Source organism: Ananas comosus, linkage group 24 (genome assembly GCF_001540865.1).
Source record: "Ananas comosus cultivar F153 linkage group 24, ASM154086v1, whole genome shotgun sequence".
Classification (NCBI taxonomy): domain Eukaryota; kingdom Viridiplantae; phylum Streptophyta; class Magnoliopsida; order Poales; family Bromeliaceae; genus Ananas; species Ananas comosus.
In genome coordinates this window covers 6,516,280-6,534,012 of record NC_033644.1, presented here as the reverse complement: position 1 = coordinate 6,534,012, position 17,733 = coordinate 6,516,280, and the positions used below count along the sequence as shown (strand labels likewise).

General features: G+C 45.9%; 1 protein-coding gene across 1 annotated transcript; it reads left to right on the top strand.

The window, feature by feature from the left end:
* Positions 995-15,910, top strand: LOC109728746 (F-box protein PP2-A13-like). The gene is made up of 3 exons (XM_020259259.1): positions 995-1,675; positions 1,775-1,893; positions 15,212-15,910. Exons 1-3 carry the CDS (start codon positions 1,343-1,345, stop codon positions 15,669-15,671), a joined length of 912 nt encoding a protein of 303 aa, XP_020114848.1. The 5' UTR covers positions 995-1,342; the 3' UTR covers positions 15,672-15,910.

Genomic DNA, 17,733 nt, shown 5'->3' with positions numbered 1-17,733 from the left:
AAGTACAAACAAAAGCCATAAGTGAATTCGAATCCATCAAGTTTTAGTTAATTGTGTCTATAATCAAAACCATACCCAATTAGTAATTGATTAAATCCGCTCTATTTGGACGCGAGTTCAGATCAAATTTTATGTATCTGCATCTACAGACATTCTAGACTTAGACACCAAAAAGTGTACAAATTAAAGTATTCTACCTAAATTTCTAAATGCTAAATAAAAGTAGCATTAATTTTTAATTTATTTAACTAACCACCCAACTACGATTTTATAAAAGTTTGTACAATTTAGTACTCTATAGACATTCATTCAACCATTAAAATAAAGTGTTTGTATCTACCTGTTTTTGACTGCTTTGATGAATTTAATGGCATTTTTCATTCAACCATTAAGATTTTTTTTTAACAAAAAAATTTTATCAACACTTTTTTAAGAAATCAAATAATTCCTAATTAGAAATAGCAAAGGGATCCTATTTCGATAGAATAGTGAGAATAACCCACTTTATTCATGATCTTTCCTGAACCAAACATAACAGTAGTGTTATGTTCGGATTAGCCGTTGTATTAGAATACTCCCGATCAACTACAGATCATCTGCATCGAGCCAATCGAGGTGATTCCGACTTATCTTTTTAATTTTGACATATCTTCTACTGTGCAAAATTTCTAGAAAAATATAATAATTCTCAATTTCATAAAATAATCACTACATAAATCTATTTCTAATAAATAAAATTAAGTAATTTAAATTTAAATTTAAATTTTAAATTTTATTAAAATATTATCTACGAAATGTGCGTAGCACGGGCATGTATGTATGGATATATATATATTTACTATCCAAAAAGGCCACCTTGGCTTGTTCTAATCCAAGATTCGAAAACTTATCCCCTCGTCCTCCCCTCTCTGTCTGTCTCTCCCTATCTGTCTCTGTCAGTCCCTCCCTCTCAGTTTTCGGCTGGTACTGCGCCCAACCCCCACCGCCTGTCCTCCTCTTTATTCCTCCCACTAAAATTAGAACAAATCCGGGCGCATTTATTCCCCCCCTTATCTTCAATCCTCTTGCACTTATCCCCCCTCGATCGGAATAACTTTATTCCGCCCTTTCTCCTTCTCCTTCTCCAACGGCACCCCCTCCGCTCCCCCCCGGCTCCCTCCATGGGCGCTCCTCCTCCCCTCCCCCTTCTTCCCTAACCTACCCCCCCCATCCAAGCGCTCCCGCCTCTCCCCACTCCTCCAAATCCCTCACCCTCTACTGCCGCTAAACTCCACCCGGATCACCGCCTAGGGCTAGGGCTAGGGCTAGGGCTAGGGCTAGGGTTAGGGTTAGGGTTTCGGGGATGGGGGCGGGGGCGTCGAGCATGCTGGGGACGGAAGGGGACGAGGGCGGGGGGGCCCGCCGGACGGTGATGGCGGACCTGCCGGAGAGCTGCGTGGCGGAGGTGCTGCTCCACCTCGACCCGCCGGAGATCTGCCGGATGGCGCGCCTCAGCCGCACCTTCCGCGGGGCGGCGTCGGCCGACGCCATCTGGGCCGCTAAGCTGCCGAGGAACTACGGATACTTGATGGCGGTGGCCCTCGGCGGCGACGATTGCCCTGCAAAGTGGGTGCTCACCAAGAAGGAGACGTACGCTTGGCTTTGCCGCCGCAACCCCTTCGACGGGGGCACCAAGGTGTGATGGAATTAGGGGAACCTAGTGTATGATCTCGTGGTTTTAGCTGTTAATCTTATTTTATTGGTGGGTGTGAATTTTGATGGGCTTGTGGTGCAGGAATTTTGGCTGGAAAAGAAGAGGGGAGGTATTTGCCTGTCGATTTCGTCGAAGGCGCTGTCGATTACGGGAATCGATGATCGGAGATACTGGAATTACATCCCAACTGAAGAATCAAGGTATTATATTGTTTGTCAAGTAAATTGCAGTTGCTTCTTCTTCTTCTTCTTCTTCTTCTTTTGCCTATCTCTGGGTATTTGATCTGTCAATAGTATGCTTTTATTTAGCTATGTCGAGGAAACAAGTGAAGATTCCTTGTTGCTGATTATGGTAATGTTTAGGTGTTTCTCTCGGCTATTATAGTGTTGTTAGTGAAATCTCGTCATTTTCTTATTTTCTTATGGGTGCTTAAGTATATCTCAGTTGAGTTCAAATTACTGTGTAGAATTGTTAAAACCATTGTTGCTGTTTAAATTCATTGATGTGAATTTAGCTACTCAAAGACTTTATTATTGTACAACTTCTTTCTTTTTGGAATTTCTATGCAGTTTTTCTTTGAACTTCAAATTTGTGCTTACATACCACCACAAACTTTATGATGTGTGCGCTCCGCAGATTTTGAGTTAACTAGAGAGTTGGATTCCTAGGAGTCAGATTATGAAGCATATTATTGCTATGGTCGCCTGGTTGGTGATGTATTTTATTTACAGATTGAAAGAATGTCCCAAAGAATATGATTCCAGGAATCAAATTGCTAGGAACCCAACATCTATGAATTAAATGCATAGATCTGTATGATCCGAAAATGCTTATCAATAACCTTTTGTTGCTACAGTTGTTCACACCACTTACACTATTGTCCTCTGCTCTAGTTGGCTACAGTTGATAGTAAACATCTTCGTGCACCAAATCACTAGGTTCTCACCACCATCATTCACTACTGTTAGCAAATGTGTCCATATGCCAATGTCGATGGTGGTGACTGCTGAGTTCGGCCATCACTATTTGCCACCAGAACAATCCTAAACGCTGGTCAGTGCAACCATCAACAATTATTGACCAATAAGCCACGATTTTCAAACAACACCCACACCACCACTGTCACGCCCCGAATGTCTTGTTCCCCGGGCACGCCGACAAATCCGCCGTATACAAAAGAATTTTCCCTGTATACGAAGCGACAGCTGTACCTGTAAATCCAACACTACTACGAACAGTAGTAGAGAGCTGCTAGAGAAATAGAAGCTAAACAAACTGAGTTTCATATACATAGTCCAAATCCAAAATACAGAGCTACTCGCACTGGCGAGTTAAGTCTACTATGTACATAAACTCGAAAAAAAAACATCTACCTGCAGTAGGGGCACCTCTAGCTCAGCACGTCGGGTAGGGCTCTAACTCGCGACGCCCTTGCATCGATCCTGATCCGCGGAAGGCGCAGCAGCCGGAACCTGTGGCTCTGCAAAACAGGGGTAACAACTGGGCGTGAGAACAACTGTAAAAACAAGTAGTCCTCAGTGGGTGCCGCCCAAACAACATCGATCCATCCACTAAGTCTACAGAGAGAAGTCAGGATAGTAGGAAAAGCAGGAAGTAAATTCTACCGCTATCAATCAAACTATCATGCTCTATACTAACCAACTGTAGGAAATGTCAAATCTGACCCAATCCAATCGGGACTGTAAACCTACCCGTCCCTGGGACTGTGAATACACCCGTCCCTGCCCAGTTGCGACTATCCAGCTACCTCTACACTAACTGGTCCATGGAGAGTAAGTCCAACCGGCATGAGCGACACCAACGCGAAAGTACAAAGCCCGTCTCCGGAGTGGCATTCGTGGGCGCTACCCAACCGAGTATGCAGCGTATCTCTGTCGAGCTCAATCAGGCTCTGTCAAGCCAAAGTTTAAGTAACCGACTCTAACTGGTCTAACAACAAACAAGTAACGTGCCCTCGGCACAATCTGACGCCAAAACGGCGAACCGGGCCCACCGTCAACTCCAACGGCGCAAAAGTCCGAAACAGCCAAATGACTCTGTAAAAATCCACTCGGCGTACCAGCACGAGCGTAAATATATTCTAAACTACCCGGAGTACTCGTCTCAAAGATACTGCGACAGTACAATTTTATAACGGCTCCTAGAGCTAAATCAGGCAGTTTAAACAAGTGACAGGTCCCAATCGCAGGTTTTCTCCTAAGTCGAATTCCAAGTCCAACATGTATAAACTACTCAACTTATTACCGCATGCTCCAAATTCAGATTTGCAATCTACAATATAATCCATGAATTCGAGCTAGAATAGACTATACCAAAATCGAAATTATACATGTCGATGATTAGAACTTAGGAGTCAAAACCGATGTAACTCACCTCAAGAAGCTAGCTCCTGGCAACGAACGAAGCCTCGCACCAAAGTGATCCCTGCTGGATCAACTGGAACCCTCCAAGTCTAGCACTCGAGCTAACTCCAAGCTCTACGATCAAAATCCACCTATTCGGTCCGAATTTCGCAGCAACAGAGTAGAAAAGGGATTCGACCAAGCTAACCTTCACCAAATCCGGCAAGTAAGGGCTTCGTGGATTCTTCTCGAAGTCCCGAATCCAACGAACCAAGCCTCGTCGAAATCCGATGCTCCTACGTCGAGTACGAGCTGAAATACTAACAGTCGGCGATGAATTTCAGCAACAACATCATTCCGAGTTGAAGTAGTAAGAACTTGCCCAAAAACAAAGAAAATGCTGAATTACCCACCTCGACAACACCAAGCACCGGTGCGACAGCAAGAACGGCGAAAACCTACGCTCGCCCAGCCTCCTCGCGCTACCCCGGCGTCAAACACGTGCTCGAACGACTCCGCGGCGCGACGTCGGCGACGAAATCCGAACTCCACCCGAGCTCCACCGTGCGCAAGAACCTAGCTAGAGAGAGAGAAAGGGTGATATGAACGAAGTGGGAAAAAGACCAAACCACCCCTTACCTACCCTGGTGTACCGGTACGAGGGGTCGGTGTACCGGTATAGAGGCTAACCCGAGAGCAGCCCGCGTGTAGCTAGCTGAAGTGTACCGGTACACCTTGATGGCTGTACCGGTACAGCAAGCAGAAAACCTGCAATTTTGCGGATTTTCTCGCCAAGTGCTACGTTCGCGTCGCGGGGGGTTCGTTTTGCATGCATTTTACGCCAACGCGACTCAAACTTGTCTCGACACTCTCCAGAGCTGTCGGCAAGCCTCCACAGCCGTACACCAGGGATCTCACATCCTCCCCCTCTACAAAAAATTTCGTCATCGAAACTGAAACATACCTCTGCTCAGGCATCAAACAAATAGCGATTGGCCTCCTTCATCACCGTCTCAGACTCCCAAGTCGCCTCCCGCTCATCATGATTACTCCACTGCACTTTCACATACGGGATGATCCGATTGCACAATTCTTTTGTCTCTCGAGCAAGAATCCGCAACGGTCGCTCCTCGTATCTCAGATCCTCGCCAATCTCAAGTGGAGTGAAGTCAATCACATGAGAGGGATCGAAAACGTATCTCCTCAATGCTGAGACGTGGAAAACATCGTGGATGCCAGTAAGTCGCGGGGGTAGAGCTATCCTGTATGCAACCGGTTCGAGACGCTCCAATACCTCGAAAGGGCCAACAAACAGTGGACTAAGCTTTCCACGTACTCCAAATCGGCGTATTCCTTTGGACGACAAGACTTTGAGGAAAACATGATCTCCAACCTGAAACTCCAAGTCTCGTCTTCTGATATCGGCGTAGCTCCTCTGTCGGCTCTGTGCTGTCAAAAGGTGTTGTCGAACGACTCTCATCTTTTCCTCAGCCTCAAGTAAGATCTCCGGTCCAAGTGTCATCCTCTCACCCACATCACTCCAAAACAGAGGGGATCGACATCTGCGTCCATACAACGCTTAAAACGGAGCCATCCGAATGCTCGCTTGATAGCTGTTGTTGTACGTAAACTCAACTAGTCTCACATGTCGATACCACCCTCCTCCAAAATCCAGGACGCATGCCCTCAGTATGTCCTCTAGAGTCTGTATGGTCCGCTCTGACTGACCATCTGTCTGTGGGTGGAACGCCGTGCTAAAATGCAGCTGAGTGTCCAAGGCGGTGGTCTGAAGGCTCCTCCAAAACTGGGATACAAACCTCGGGTCTCTGTCTGATACAATCGACACTGGCACGCCGTGCAGCCTAACAATCTCATCCAAGTATAGCTGCGCGAGTCTCTCTCTGGACCAGGTAGTCTGAACTGGTAGGAAGTGAGCAGACTTGGTCAGTCTGTCCATTATCACCCAAATCGCGTCGTAGCCACCCTGCGCTCTAGGCAATCCAACGACGAAGTCCATCGTGATGTACTCCCACTTCTACTCGGGCAATGGCAGATTCTGAAGCTTCCCAGCAGGCATCTGATGCTCGGCCTTCACCTGTTGGCAAGTCAAACACTGAGCCACATATCTGCCAATGTCTCTCTTCATTCCATTCCACCAAAACTGTGCCTTTAAGTCCTTATACATCTTGGTCCCACCTGGGTGAACCGTATAAGGAGAACAATTAGCCTCTCTCAGAATGTCTGCTCGGATTTCAGAATCCACAGGCACACACAGTCGGTCCCTGTACCGTAGTACTCCCGAACTGTCCAAAGCAAAACTCTCAGCCTGCCCCCTGTCTAGCTGCTCTAATCCTCAACAAGTACGGATCTCCACTCTGTTTCTCTCGGATCCTATCCAACAGAGTGGGCTGCAAAACTAGAGACGTCAGCCTCGCCGTAGACTCAGGGGGTACTATCTCGAGTCCCAGCCGCTGTAGCTCCTTGAGTAGGGGTCTCTGCTCAGTGATCCTCAAACTCAGGCTCTGCACTGACTTCCTGCTCAACGCATCTGCCACAACATTCGCCCTGCTGGGATGATACTGAATACTAATGTCATAGTCCTTCAGTAACTCTAACCACCGGCGCTGCCTCAGGTTCAGCTCCCTCTGTGTGAACAGATACTTGAGACTTTTATGATCGGTGAAGACCTCGCAGTGCTCGCCGTACAAGTAATGCCGCCAGAGCTTCAAAGCAAAAACCACTGCGGCAAGCTCCAAGTCATGCGTAGGGTAATTCTTCTCATAATTCTTTAACTGCCGTGAAGCATAAGCAATCACCCTATCATACTGCATCAGCACGCAATCAAGTCCACTGTGCGATGCATCACTGTAGATCACAAATCCATCCCCCATCACCGGAAGGGCAAGGATAGGAGCCGACGTCAACCTCAGTCTCAACTCGTCAAAACTCCTCTGACAGTCGTCGCTCCAGACAAAACGAATCCCCTTCCGCGTCAAGCGTGTGAGGGGTGTGGAAAGCTTCGCAAAGCCTTCCACAAACCGACGGTAATATCCTGCCAGTCTCAGGAAACTCCGTACCTCAGTCACCGTCGTCGGTCTAGGCCAATCTCGAATCGCCTCAATCTTCTTCGGGTCCATTGCTACGCCCTTAGCTGAAATCACGTGGCCCAAGAAAGCAACCTCCCGTAGCCAGAACTTGCACTTCTTTAACTTGGCATACAATTTCTTCTCTCGCAGAAGTTGTAGCACAATCCTCAAGTGCTCATGCTCAGCATCACTCCGGGAGTAAATCAGGATATCGTCGATGAAGACTACCACAAATCTATCTAAGAACGGCTTGAACACTCTGTTCATCAAATCCATGAATGCGGTAGGGGCATTCGTCAATCCAAAAGGCATCACCGTGAACTCATAATGCCCGTACCGAGTCCGAAAAGCTGTCTTGGGAACATTCTCGGCCCTTACTCTCAGCTGGTGGTAACCTGACTGGAGATCAACCTTCGAGAAGACATAAGATCCCTGCAGCTGATCAAACAAATCATCAATACGAGGCAAGGGATACTTATTCTTGATGGTCACTTTATTCAGCTCCCGGTAATCCATACACAGCCTAAGTGAACCATCCTTTTTCTTCACAAACAACACTGGCGCTCCCCAAGGCGAAACACTGGGTCTCACAAACCCTCTATCTATCAAATCCTGAAGCTGTGCCTTTAGCTCTCTCAGCTCTGCCGGCGCCATCCGATAAGGTACCTTCGAGATTGGTGCAGTTCTAGGAACTACATCAATCACAAACTCAATCTCCCTCTCCGGCGGCAACGACGTCAACTTAGGGGGAAATACATCCGGAAACTCGCGGACTACTGGGATATCCTCGAGTCCCGGCGCCGCCGTAGGTACCTCCACAACTGTCGCTAGGAAAGCGATACACCCGCTATTCAGCATCTGTCGAGCCCTCGCCGAAGATATCCAGGTGGCAAACAGCGTGCTCCTGCAGCGTCTAAAAGTAAACTCCTCATGGCCTGGCTCGCGGAACGTCACCATCCTCGCTCCACAGTCGATCGTAGCATAGTACCGCGCCAGCCAATCCATACCGAGCACGACGTCGAAATCCTGCAGCTGCCCTAACACCAACAAATCTGCGGGCATAATCCACGAGTCTAGCTGCACCGGGCATGACCAACAACACTCCACAACCTGCAAAACATAGTCTGGGATCTGCACCTCTCGTGCTTGAGACAACGCTCCTAACTCTAGACCATGTAACTGTGCAAATGCTCGGCTAACAAAGGAATGCGAGGCACCGGTATCAAAAAGAGTGCGAACTCTAATGCCAGAAATCAAAGTGATACCTGCCACCACTCGGTCGGCTGCTGTAGAGTCCTTCACCCGGGCTGTATAAACCCTGCCACTCGGAGCCTGCTGTCGCCGCTCACTCGACCGCGGCACAGACGATCTGTCCTCATGGCGGTAGCTCGGTGCTGCTCCGTAAGACTGCTGCGGTGCTGGTGGTGCTGAAGTTGATGGTGCTGGAGACGCTATTGGGGGACAAGCTGCCCTCATGTGTCCCGGCTGACCACATCCGTAGCACCTGCACTCTCTCTGCTCGCACTGCCGGGGCCAGTGTGGTCCCCCGCAGATCACACACAGCAGTGCCCTCTAAGTCTGACCCTGCTGACGGGATCCCCTGGAACGCTGACGTCTCGAAAACCCACGACCCTGAGAACGTGATTGTGGAGGCCTCGGCGGACGTCTGCTGCTCGACTGTCCACCGTCATCTGGAAAGGGGCGCTTCCTGTCCTGACTCTGCCCTACGGCCTGAGTCCTCTCCTGCAGCGATGCCTCACCTCGCACCACCTACAAGGCCTGCTCTATAGACGCATCCAGAGTCCTCGACCTCTGCGTCCGAGTCAACCTAAAAATATCCGGTCTCAGCCCCTGCTCGAACATGTAAACCCTGCGGGCCTCATCTCTGGCCACAAATGGCATGCAGTTCAGGAGTCGAGTAAACTCTCGAACGTACTCCTGCACTGGCCGATCCCCCTGCTGAAGCCTCCTCAAATCCTCCTCGAGCTTCTGCTTCACACTGTTGGGAAAGAACATCCCAAACAGCATTCCACAGAACTCATCCAAACTCAGCTGTAATGCTACCAGTCCCTACTCTCTCCGCACTCTCCTCCACCAGGCGTGGGCGTCACCTGCCAAACAATAGACTCCCAAAAACACCTGCTCCCCCTCAGAGATGAAAAGATCCTCGAATAGCTTCTCCATCGCACTGACCCAGCCCTCAACAACTCAAGCCTCAGTACAACTGCCATCAAAGATCGGCGGATCGAAACGGCGGAAACGGGCCAACCTCTCTATCCACTGCTCCTGCTCGATCTCCGTCAACTGAACCGGTCTCCTAGCTGGCGCAACTGGCGCGGCCGGAAACTCCGCTGGGGGTGGTACAGCTACGGCTGGTGCGGCCATTGGAGTAGTCGGAGGCGGAATGACCTGCTCTGGTGCTTTCGGTACTGTACTCGATGTCTGAGCCACCCTCTCACACAACCTCTGCAACATCTCCCCCTGCTGCCTCGTCACCTCTGTGAGGGCAGCTAACTGTGCACTCAAATCCAGGGATGCACTCGCCTCCGGTCGGGCCCTCTGCTCTACAACAGGGGGTACACTTNATTGGGAAAGAACATCCCAAACAGCATTCCACAGAACTCATCCCATCCCAGCTGCAATGCCACCAGTCCCTGCTCTCTCCTCACTCTCCTCCACCAGACGTGGGCATCACCTGCCAAGCAATGGACTCCCAAAGACACCTGCTCCCCCTCTGGAATAAACAAATCCTCAAATAACTTCTCCATCGCACTGACCCATCCCTCGACAATCCAGGCCTCAGTGCAACTGCCATTGAAAATCGGTGATCAAAACGGCGGAAACGGGCCAACCTCTCTGTCCACCGCTCCTGCTCGGCCTCTGTCAACTAAACCGGTCCCCTAGCTGGCGCAACTGGCGCGGCCGGAAACTTTGCTGGTGGGGGTACAGCTACGGCTGGTGCGACCATTGGAGTAGTCGGAGGCGGAATGGCCTGCTCTGGTGCTCTCGGTACTGTACTCGATGTCTGAGCCACCCTCTCACACAACCTTTGCAACATCTCCCCCTGCTACCTCGTCACCTCTGTGAGGGCAGCTAACTGTGCACTCAAATCCAGGGATGCACTCGCCTCCGGTCGGGCCCTCTGCTCTACAACAGGGGGTACACTTTCCTTTGGTGGTGCACTCGGCTCTGCCTGCTCGGGCATCTCGGGAGATCTAGCAGGATCCTGTGCCAACTGCGCACGCTCCCGCAACGACGGTTGGCCTCGGCGACGATACATAGCTGAAAAGAACAGATCGGGGTCAGTTGAAACACAAACACTTTTGACCCAATCAACGAAAGTCTGGAAGGCGGACCCTGTTTCCCTCCAAAATTATGTTGTCTGCAGCCAACATAATTTCTCAGGCCAAAACAGGAACTCCTTCAGTCACTCACTCCACTCTAGGAGTTAGAATAAATAATCATTGACTTTCGCAATAAATTACGCCTCTCACGTCTTGCCTTCCTAAGGTTTGCCAAACTTAGGTTTCTTAGGTCCCAACGACCTACAGCAAAGTTCTGATACCAAGTTAATCTGTCACGCCCCGAATGTCTCGTTCCCCGAGCACGCCGACAAATCCGTCGTATACAAAGAAAATTTTTCCTGTAAACGAAGCGATAGCTGTACCTGTAAATCCAACACTACTACGAACAGTAGTAGAGAGCTGCTAGAGAATCATAAGCTAAACAAACTGAGTTTCATATACATAGTCCAAATCCAAAATACAGAGCTACTCGCACTGGCGAGTTAAGTCTACTATGTACATAAACTCGAAAAAAAAAATCTACCTGCAGTAGGGGCACCTCTAGCTCAGCACATCGGGTAGGGCTCTAACTCGCGACGCCCTTGCCTCGATCCTGATCCGCGGAAGGCGCAGCAGCCGGAACCTGTGGCTCTGCAAAACAGGGGTAACAACTGGGCGTGAGAACTACTGTAAAAACAAGTAGTCCTCAGTGGGTGCAGCCCAAACAATATCGGTCCACCCACTAAGTCTACAGAGGGGAGCCAGGATAGTAGGAAAAGCAGGAAGTAAACTCTACCGCTATCAATCACTACACTATCATGCTCTACACTAACCAACTGTAGGAAATGTCAAATCGGACCCAATCCAATCGGGACTGTAAACCTACCCGTCCTTGGGACTGTGAATACACCCGTCCCTGCCCAGTTGTGACTATCCAGCTACCTCCACACTAACTGGTCCGTGGAGAGCAAGTCCAACTGGCATGAGCGACACCAACGCGAAAGCACAAAGCCCGTCTCCGGAGTGGCACTCGTGGGCGCTACCCAACCGAGTATGCAGCGTATCTCTGTTGAGCTTAATCAGGCTCTGTCAAGCCAAAGTTTAAGTAACCGACTCTAACTGGTCTAACAACAAACAAGTAACGTGCCCTCGGCACAATCTGACGCCAAAACGGCGAACTGGGCCCACCGTCAACTCCAACGGCGCAAAAGTCCGAAACAGCGAAATGACTCTGTAAAAATCCACTCGGCGTACCAGCACGAGCGTAAATGTATTCTAAACTACCCGGAGTACTCGTCTCAAAGATACTGCGACAGTACAATTTTATAACGACTCTTAGAGCTAAATCAGGCAGTTTAAACAAGTGACGGGTCCCAATCGTAGGTTTTCTCCTAAGTCGAATTCCAAGTCCAACATGTATAAACTACTCAACTTATTACCACATGCTCCAAATTCAAATTTGCAATCTACAATATAATTCATGAATTCGAGCTAGAATAGAGTATACCAAAATCAAAATTATACATGTCGACGATTAGAACTTAGGAGTCAAAACTGATGTAACCCACCTCAAGAAGCTAGCTCCTGGTAGCGAACGAAGCCTCGCACCAAAGTGATCCCTGCTGGATCAACTGGAACCCTCCAAGTCTAGCACTCGAGCTAACTCCAAGCTCTACGATCAAAATCCACCAATTCAGTCCGAATTTCGCAGCAACAGAGTAGAAAAGGGATTCGACCAAGCTAACCTTCACCAAATCCGGCAAGTAAGGGCTTCGTGGATTCTTCTCGAAGTCCCGAATCCAACGAACCAAGTCTCGTCGAAATCCGATGCTCCTACGTCGAGTACGAGCTGAAATACTAACAGTCGACGATGAATTTCAGCAACAACATCATTCCGAGTTGAAGTAGTAAGAACTTGCCCAAAAACAAAGGAAATGCTGAATTACCCACCTCGACAACACCAAGCACCGGTGCGATAGCAAGAACGGCGAAAACCTACGCTCGCCCAGCCTCCTCGCGCTACCCCGGCGTCAAACACGTGCTCGAACGACTCCGCGGCGCGACGTCGGCGACGAAATCCAAACTCCACCCGAGCTCCACCGTGCGCAAGAACCCAGCTAGAGAGAGAGAGGAGAAGAAGAAAAAGCTCCCTCTCTCTGCTCTACACAAACCTAAATAGAGAGAGAGGGAAAGGGTGATATGAATGAAGTGGGAAAAAGACCAAACCACCCCTTACCTACCCTGGTGTACCGGTACGAGGGGTCGGTGTACCAGTACAGAGGCTAACCCGAGAGCAGCCCGCGTGTAGCTAGCTGAAGTGTACCGGTACACCTTGATGGCTGTACCGGTACAGCAAGCAAAAAACCTGCAATTTTGCGGATTTTCTCGCCAAGTGCTACGTTCACGTCGCGGGGGGTCTGTTTTGCATGCATTTCACGCCAACGCGACTCAAACTTATCTCGACACTCTCCAGAGCTGTTGGCAAGCCTCCACAGCCGTACACCAGGGATCTCACAACCACTGGACTCAGACTCGAAGTAAGCAGCTTTTGTGACTGACCATCACTCACCTATGAACGCCAACCAATCTAGGTGCCACCATCAACTGGCACCCTTTTTGCTAATATCATCACTGAAACCATCACTGGTGTTTGCTACCCTCAGTGGTTGTGACCTCTGCCACCCGCCATAACCTATACTAGTGCCCATTGCCCGTCACTGCCAGTTGGTGTCAGTTGACCATCAGGCCACCACTGAAACCATCACTTGTGTTTGCTACCCGCGGTGGTTGTGACCTCTGCCATCCGCCATAACCTATACTAGTGCCCATTGGCACCACTGCCAGTTGGTGTCAGTTGACCGTCAGGCCACCACTGCTGCCACTGACAACTGACACTAAGGACTGCTGCCAGTCTGCCACCACCATCACTGGTCCTGGTCACCATATTTACTGGCCACCTTTGTTGTTGCCAACATAATAGGCAACCACAATCATTTGCAAAACCGCTGCTTAATAATATTGCCAATTCGCATCATCAGTTACAACTTGATGAGATTGACAATCATGAACCACCTATCATCATCTCAGTTATTTTCTGAAACAGCTCAGGACAACATACTATCGTTAGTAGCAGACTGCTATTATATATTTGCAAGTACCAATTTTTTATGTGTCCTCTAGTTGCTTTAGTTTTGATGATTGCATCCTTGTGTATGAAAATAAGTGAAGGTGTACTGCATTAAAGGAATTTTTCTGTACTACACATTTGTGATGTTTATAAATTATGACATATACTTGTACATGTTTTCCACACCCCTTGTTGTGCAAGGGAAAAATAAATAAATAAAATTGTCGTCTACGTATTGGCGAGAAAAAAGAAAATGGTCAGTTGCAAAATTATTCACTCTATACTTCAGCATTTGGTAAATGTGACAAAGCTGCAGCAGCTGTTTATTTTTCTCGTGCAGACGTCTAGAAAATAACAGCTCATATTGACACCAGGACTTTTACTCCTTTGAAGTTTCCAAAGTTAGGAATTACATTTCAAAGTGTCAAATAATGTTTGGCCATTATGAGTCACATATATTCAGTCATTTCAAGTCTGATACTACATGGTTAGCTTAATTTTTTTTCTTATCGGCCATAAGAGAGATCATTTTCATTTTATTAGCTTGGGAAATAATTTATTTATTTCTCTTCTTGCTATCTTGGAAACTATCATAAAGATTTGGTGGATGTAATTTATAGCCGTGTATATGGCTTTTTTCTTGTTAATTGTTAAAGTCTTCTTACGGTTGCTAAATGGCTTGGGGAAGGTTTGGAAGTTAAAGAGATCAAGATACTCTTTCATATTGGAGTAGAGATCATTGGTAACTGGACAAAACATAATACATGCATCATTTTTTTTTTTTGTTGTCTCTACCTGGGACCATATTTATGAAGGGTGTACTACCATGCTTTTTAGTCCTTAGTATCAGTTCCTCGTATATCCCTGACGCAATTCTTTTTATGATGATTTTGCTTTCTAAGAAACTCAGTTGACGATTCTGTACAATTTACTACTGATGCTGATAGAGTGCCGTTTAAGCTTATAGGTCTTGTAGGATAATTTAGAAGAAGCCAAGTTTATAGGATATGGACATTTGCAAACTTTTTTGGTTTATTTTCATGGCAACCCTCATTATAGTCTACAAGAAGAGAAATTTTGGATTTGAACTTTTAACACTCTCCTCATTGTTACTTCTATCCATTTTTCGCTAAGCAAAAAATCTCCTAAGATTGAGGATCCTCCAAATCAAGTCTTAGCAAGTTCTTGCATGAAGATTGAAGCTGTAGTTAGCAGAAATAGTTTAAATTTCTGCCATCTATAAATGGAGTCCAGAAATTGCTATAGAACCTGAAATTTAGTGGGAGTGGGGGAAAAATAGAAGTACATTGTAGAAAGTGAAACAACCCTAACTACATTGTAGAAAGTGGAACGCCCCTAAGTTCAATGCAGATAGTGTAACTAGGCCCATATTCAATGATACATTTCTGCAGTTCACATCCACCTGCACTAATAGGTTTGTTGGCTTGCTAAAATCCAGTTCCATTTCGTAATTCGTTATTGCAAAAAATAAGCCCTGTAGACTAATTAGGGAGCTGAGTTAATTCCTTAACTGAACAAGAAGAGAGTGAGTGGTTATTTTATCTTCAAACTGAACTTCAGTTTTGAAGTTGTTTTCCTTTATCCGTAAAAATGTGAAATGATGTGAAACTTAAACCGTAAATTGTAAATTCGTGCAGATTTCACACAGTTGCTTATCTCCATCAAATATGGTGGCTCGAAGTGAGGGGAGAGATTGACTTCGGCTTCCCAGAAGGCACTTATAGCTTATTCTTCCGGCTTCATCTGGGCCGGGCCTACAAGCGGCTCGGTAGACGAGTTTGTAGCCCCGAGCACATCCACGGGTGGGATATAAAGCCTGTGTGGTTTCATTTATCAACTTCCGATGGCCAGCAAGCCCAGTCCAAGTGTTATTTAGAGGAACCCGGCATGTGGGTATATTACCATGTGGGAGATTTTGCTGTAAGAGATTCTTTTGCTCCGATAAACGTCAAGTTCTCAATGACTCAGATCGATTGCACACATACTAAAGGAGGTCTCTGCATCGACTCTGTTTTAATACAGCCCAGGGGTATTAAACAGCAAAAGATACCTCCTGCTTATCTGCAGTGTCAGCAAACAAATGGAAGTTATTATTAGGTGCATACCAGCATTTTGTAAGTGCTGTTTCATTTTACATAGTGAAAGGGGTGATGATGTTGAGGACTTTTTGGTTTTTGTTTGTTTGTTTTTTTTTACTTTTCCTCACAGAATCTTTGTGGTTTTGTATGCTAGGAGTATTTATGATGAAACAAATTTATGTATCTATGTGCAATTTGTTGAGAATGTAATGTTGATTTTAGACATGGAAATGCATAGAAATATTTTGTTGGTGTGCCTCTCTTTTAGAATAGTGACTCTAATTATTGCAGGTTGAACCTCTACCACCTTAAGGCTTTTGCTTTCATTTTCTCTGTTTTGTCATATATATATATATATATATAGAGAGAGAGAGAGAGAGAGAGAGAGAGAGAGAGCAGGGCTGCTGTACTCTTAGGAGCACGGAGGCCTCCGTGCTCCTGAGCCGTTTTCGATGATGGAATTTTCAAATCGACGATCGGCTCCGTTAAACTTGATCTAGGGTATATGAAGTTTCTAGAAAATAATTTTTGCGATTTTTTAATATCATTTACCTAGTGATCGAAAGGATTCAAAATTAATAATTTTTAATGGTTGATATCTGCTGTTTTCAAGTTTAATGGTGTAGAAGTATTCAAATCAGATGAAATTTTGATACAAAATTCTTAATGGTTGATATCTGTCGTTTTCAAGTTTAATGGTGTAGAAGTATTCAAATCAGATGAAATTTTGATACAAAATTTTTTATACTATCTACAACAAGATCAATATTTTTGATCGAAAATTTTAATGCTATATCACCACTTTTTATAGAATTTTTATTTTCAGCCGTTAAAAATTAATGATTTTGAATTTTTTCAATTGCTAGATGAATGATATCAAAAAATCAAAAAAATTATTTTCTAGAAACTTCAAATACGCTAGATCAAGTCTAACAGAGCCGATCGTCAATTCATAAATTCCATCATCAAAAACGGCTCAAGAGCATAGAGGCCTCCGTGCTCCTAAGAGCATAGCAGTCCTGCTATATATATATATATAGAGAGAGAGAGAGAGAGAGAGAGAGAGAGTTGAGCTAGAATACTATCGATAGCAAACGGGCTCCGTTGCCACCCATTTGTTTTCGATGATGGAGCCTCCAAATCGACGATCGGCACCGTTGAACAGGATCTATACCACTTGAAGTGTTTAGAAATCAAATTTCATACAATTTCAACATTGTTCTCTTATCCATCGAGTGGACACAAAAATGAATGGCTAAAAATGAATATTCTTTAAAAATTAATGATAGGAGTCTTGTAATCAAGATCAATAGTATAGATCTTGTTTTAAATAGTTTAAAGAATTTTTTAATAAAAATTTAATTGATTTGGATATCTTTACACCGTTAAACGAGAAAACGCCTCATATCGACCATTAAAATTACAAAATTTGAAACCTTTTGATCATTAGGCAAATGATGTCGAAAAGATTTCAAATTTGATTTCTAAACACTTCAAGTGGTATAGATCATGTTCAACGATGCCGATCGTCGATTTGGAGGCTCTATTATCGAAAACAAATGGGTGGCAGCGGAGCCCGTTTGCTATCGATAGTATTCTAGCTCAACTCTCTCTATATATATATAGAGAGAGAGAGAGAGAATTATGCTACTATACTATCAATAGTACCAAGTCTTTGATACTATTGAGTTTTTGGCCGTTGGATGAAAGGATGTGATAGTGGTCCCTTAGGGTTGAGTGGGTGGTTGGTTTAATAGTATAATCTAACGGGTTGAAATGATCAAAGGGTAGATCTAACGGTAGAAAACTCAATAGTACAAAGGGCTTAGTACTATCGATAGTATAGTAGCTGAACTCTATATGAATTATGCTACTATACTATTGTGAGTATTAGGCCCTTCGTACTCATAAGTTCTTTTCGATGATGGAGCTTCCGAATCGACGATCCACTCCGTTAAATATGATCTAGAGTATTTGAAACTTCTAGAAAATAAAATTCATAATTTTCGAAATCATAATAAAAGTCCATCAAGCAGGCATAAAATGAACGGTCAAAATCGAACGATGTCTTAAAAATGGAT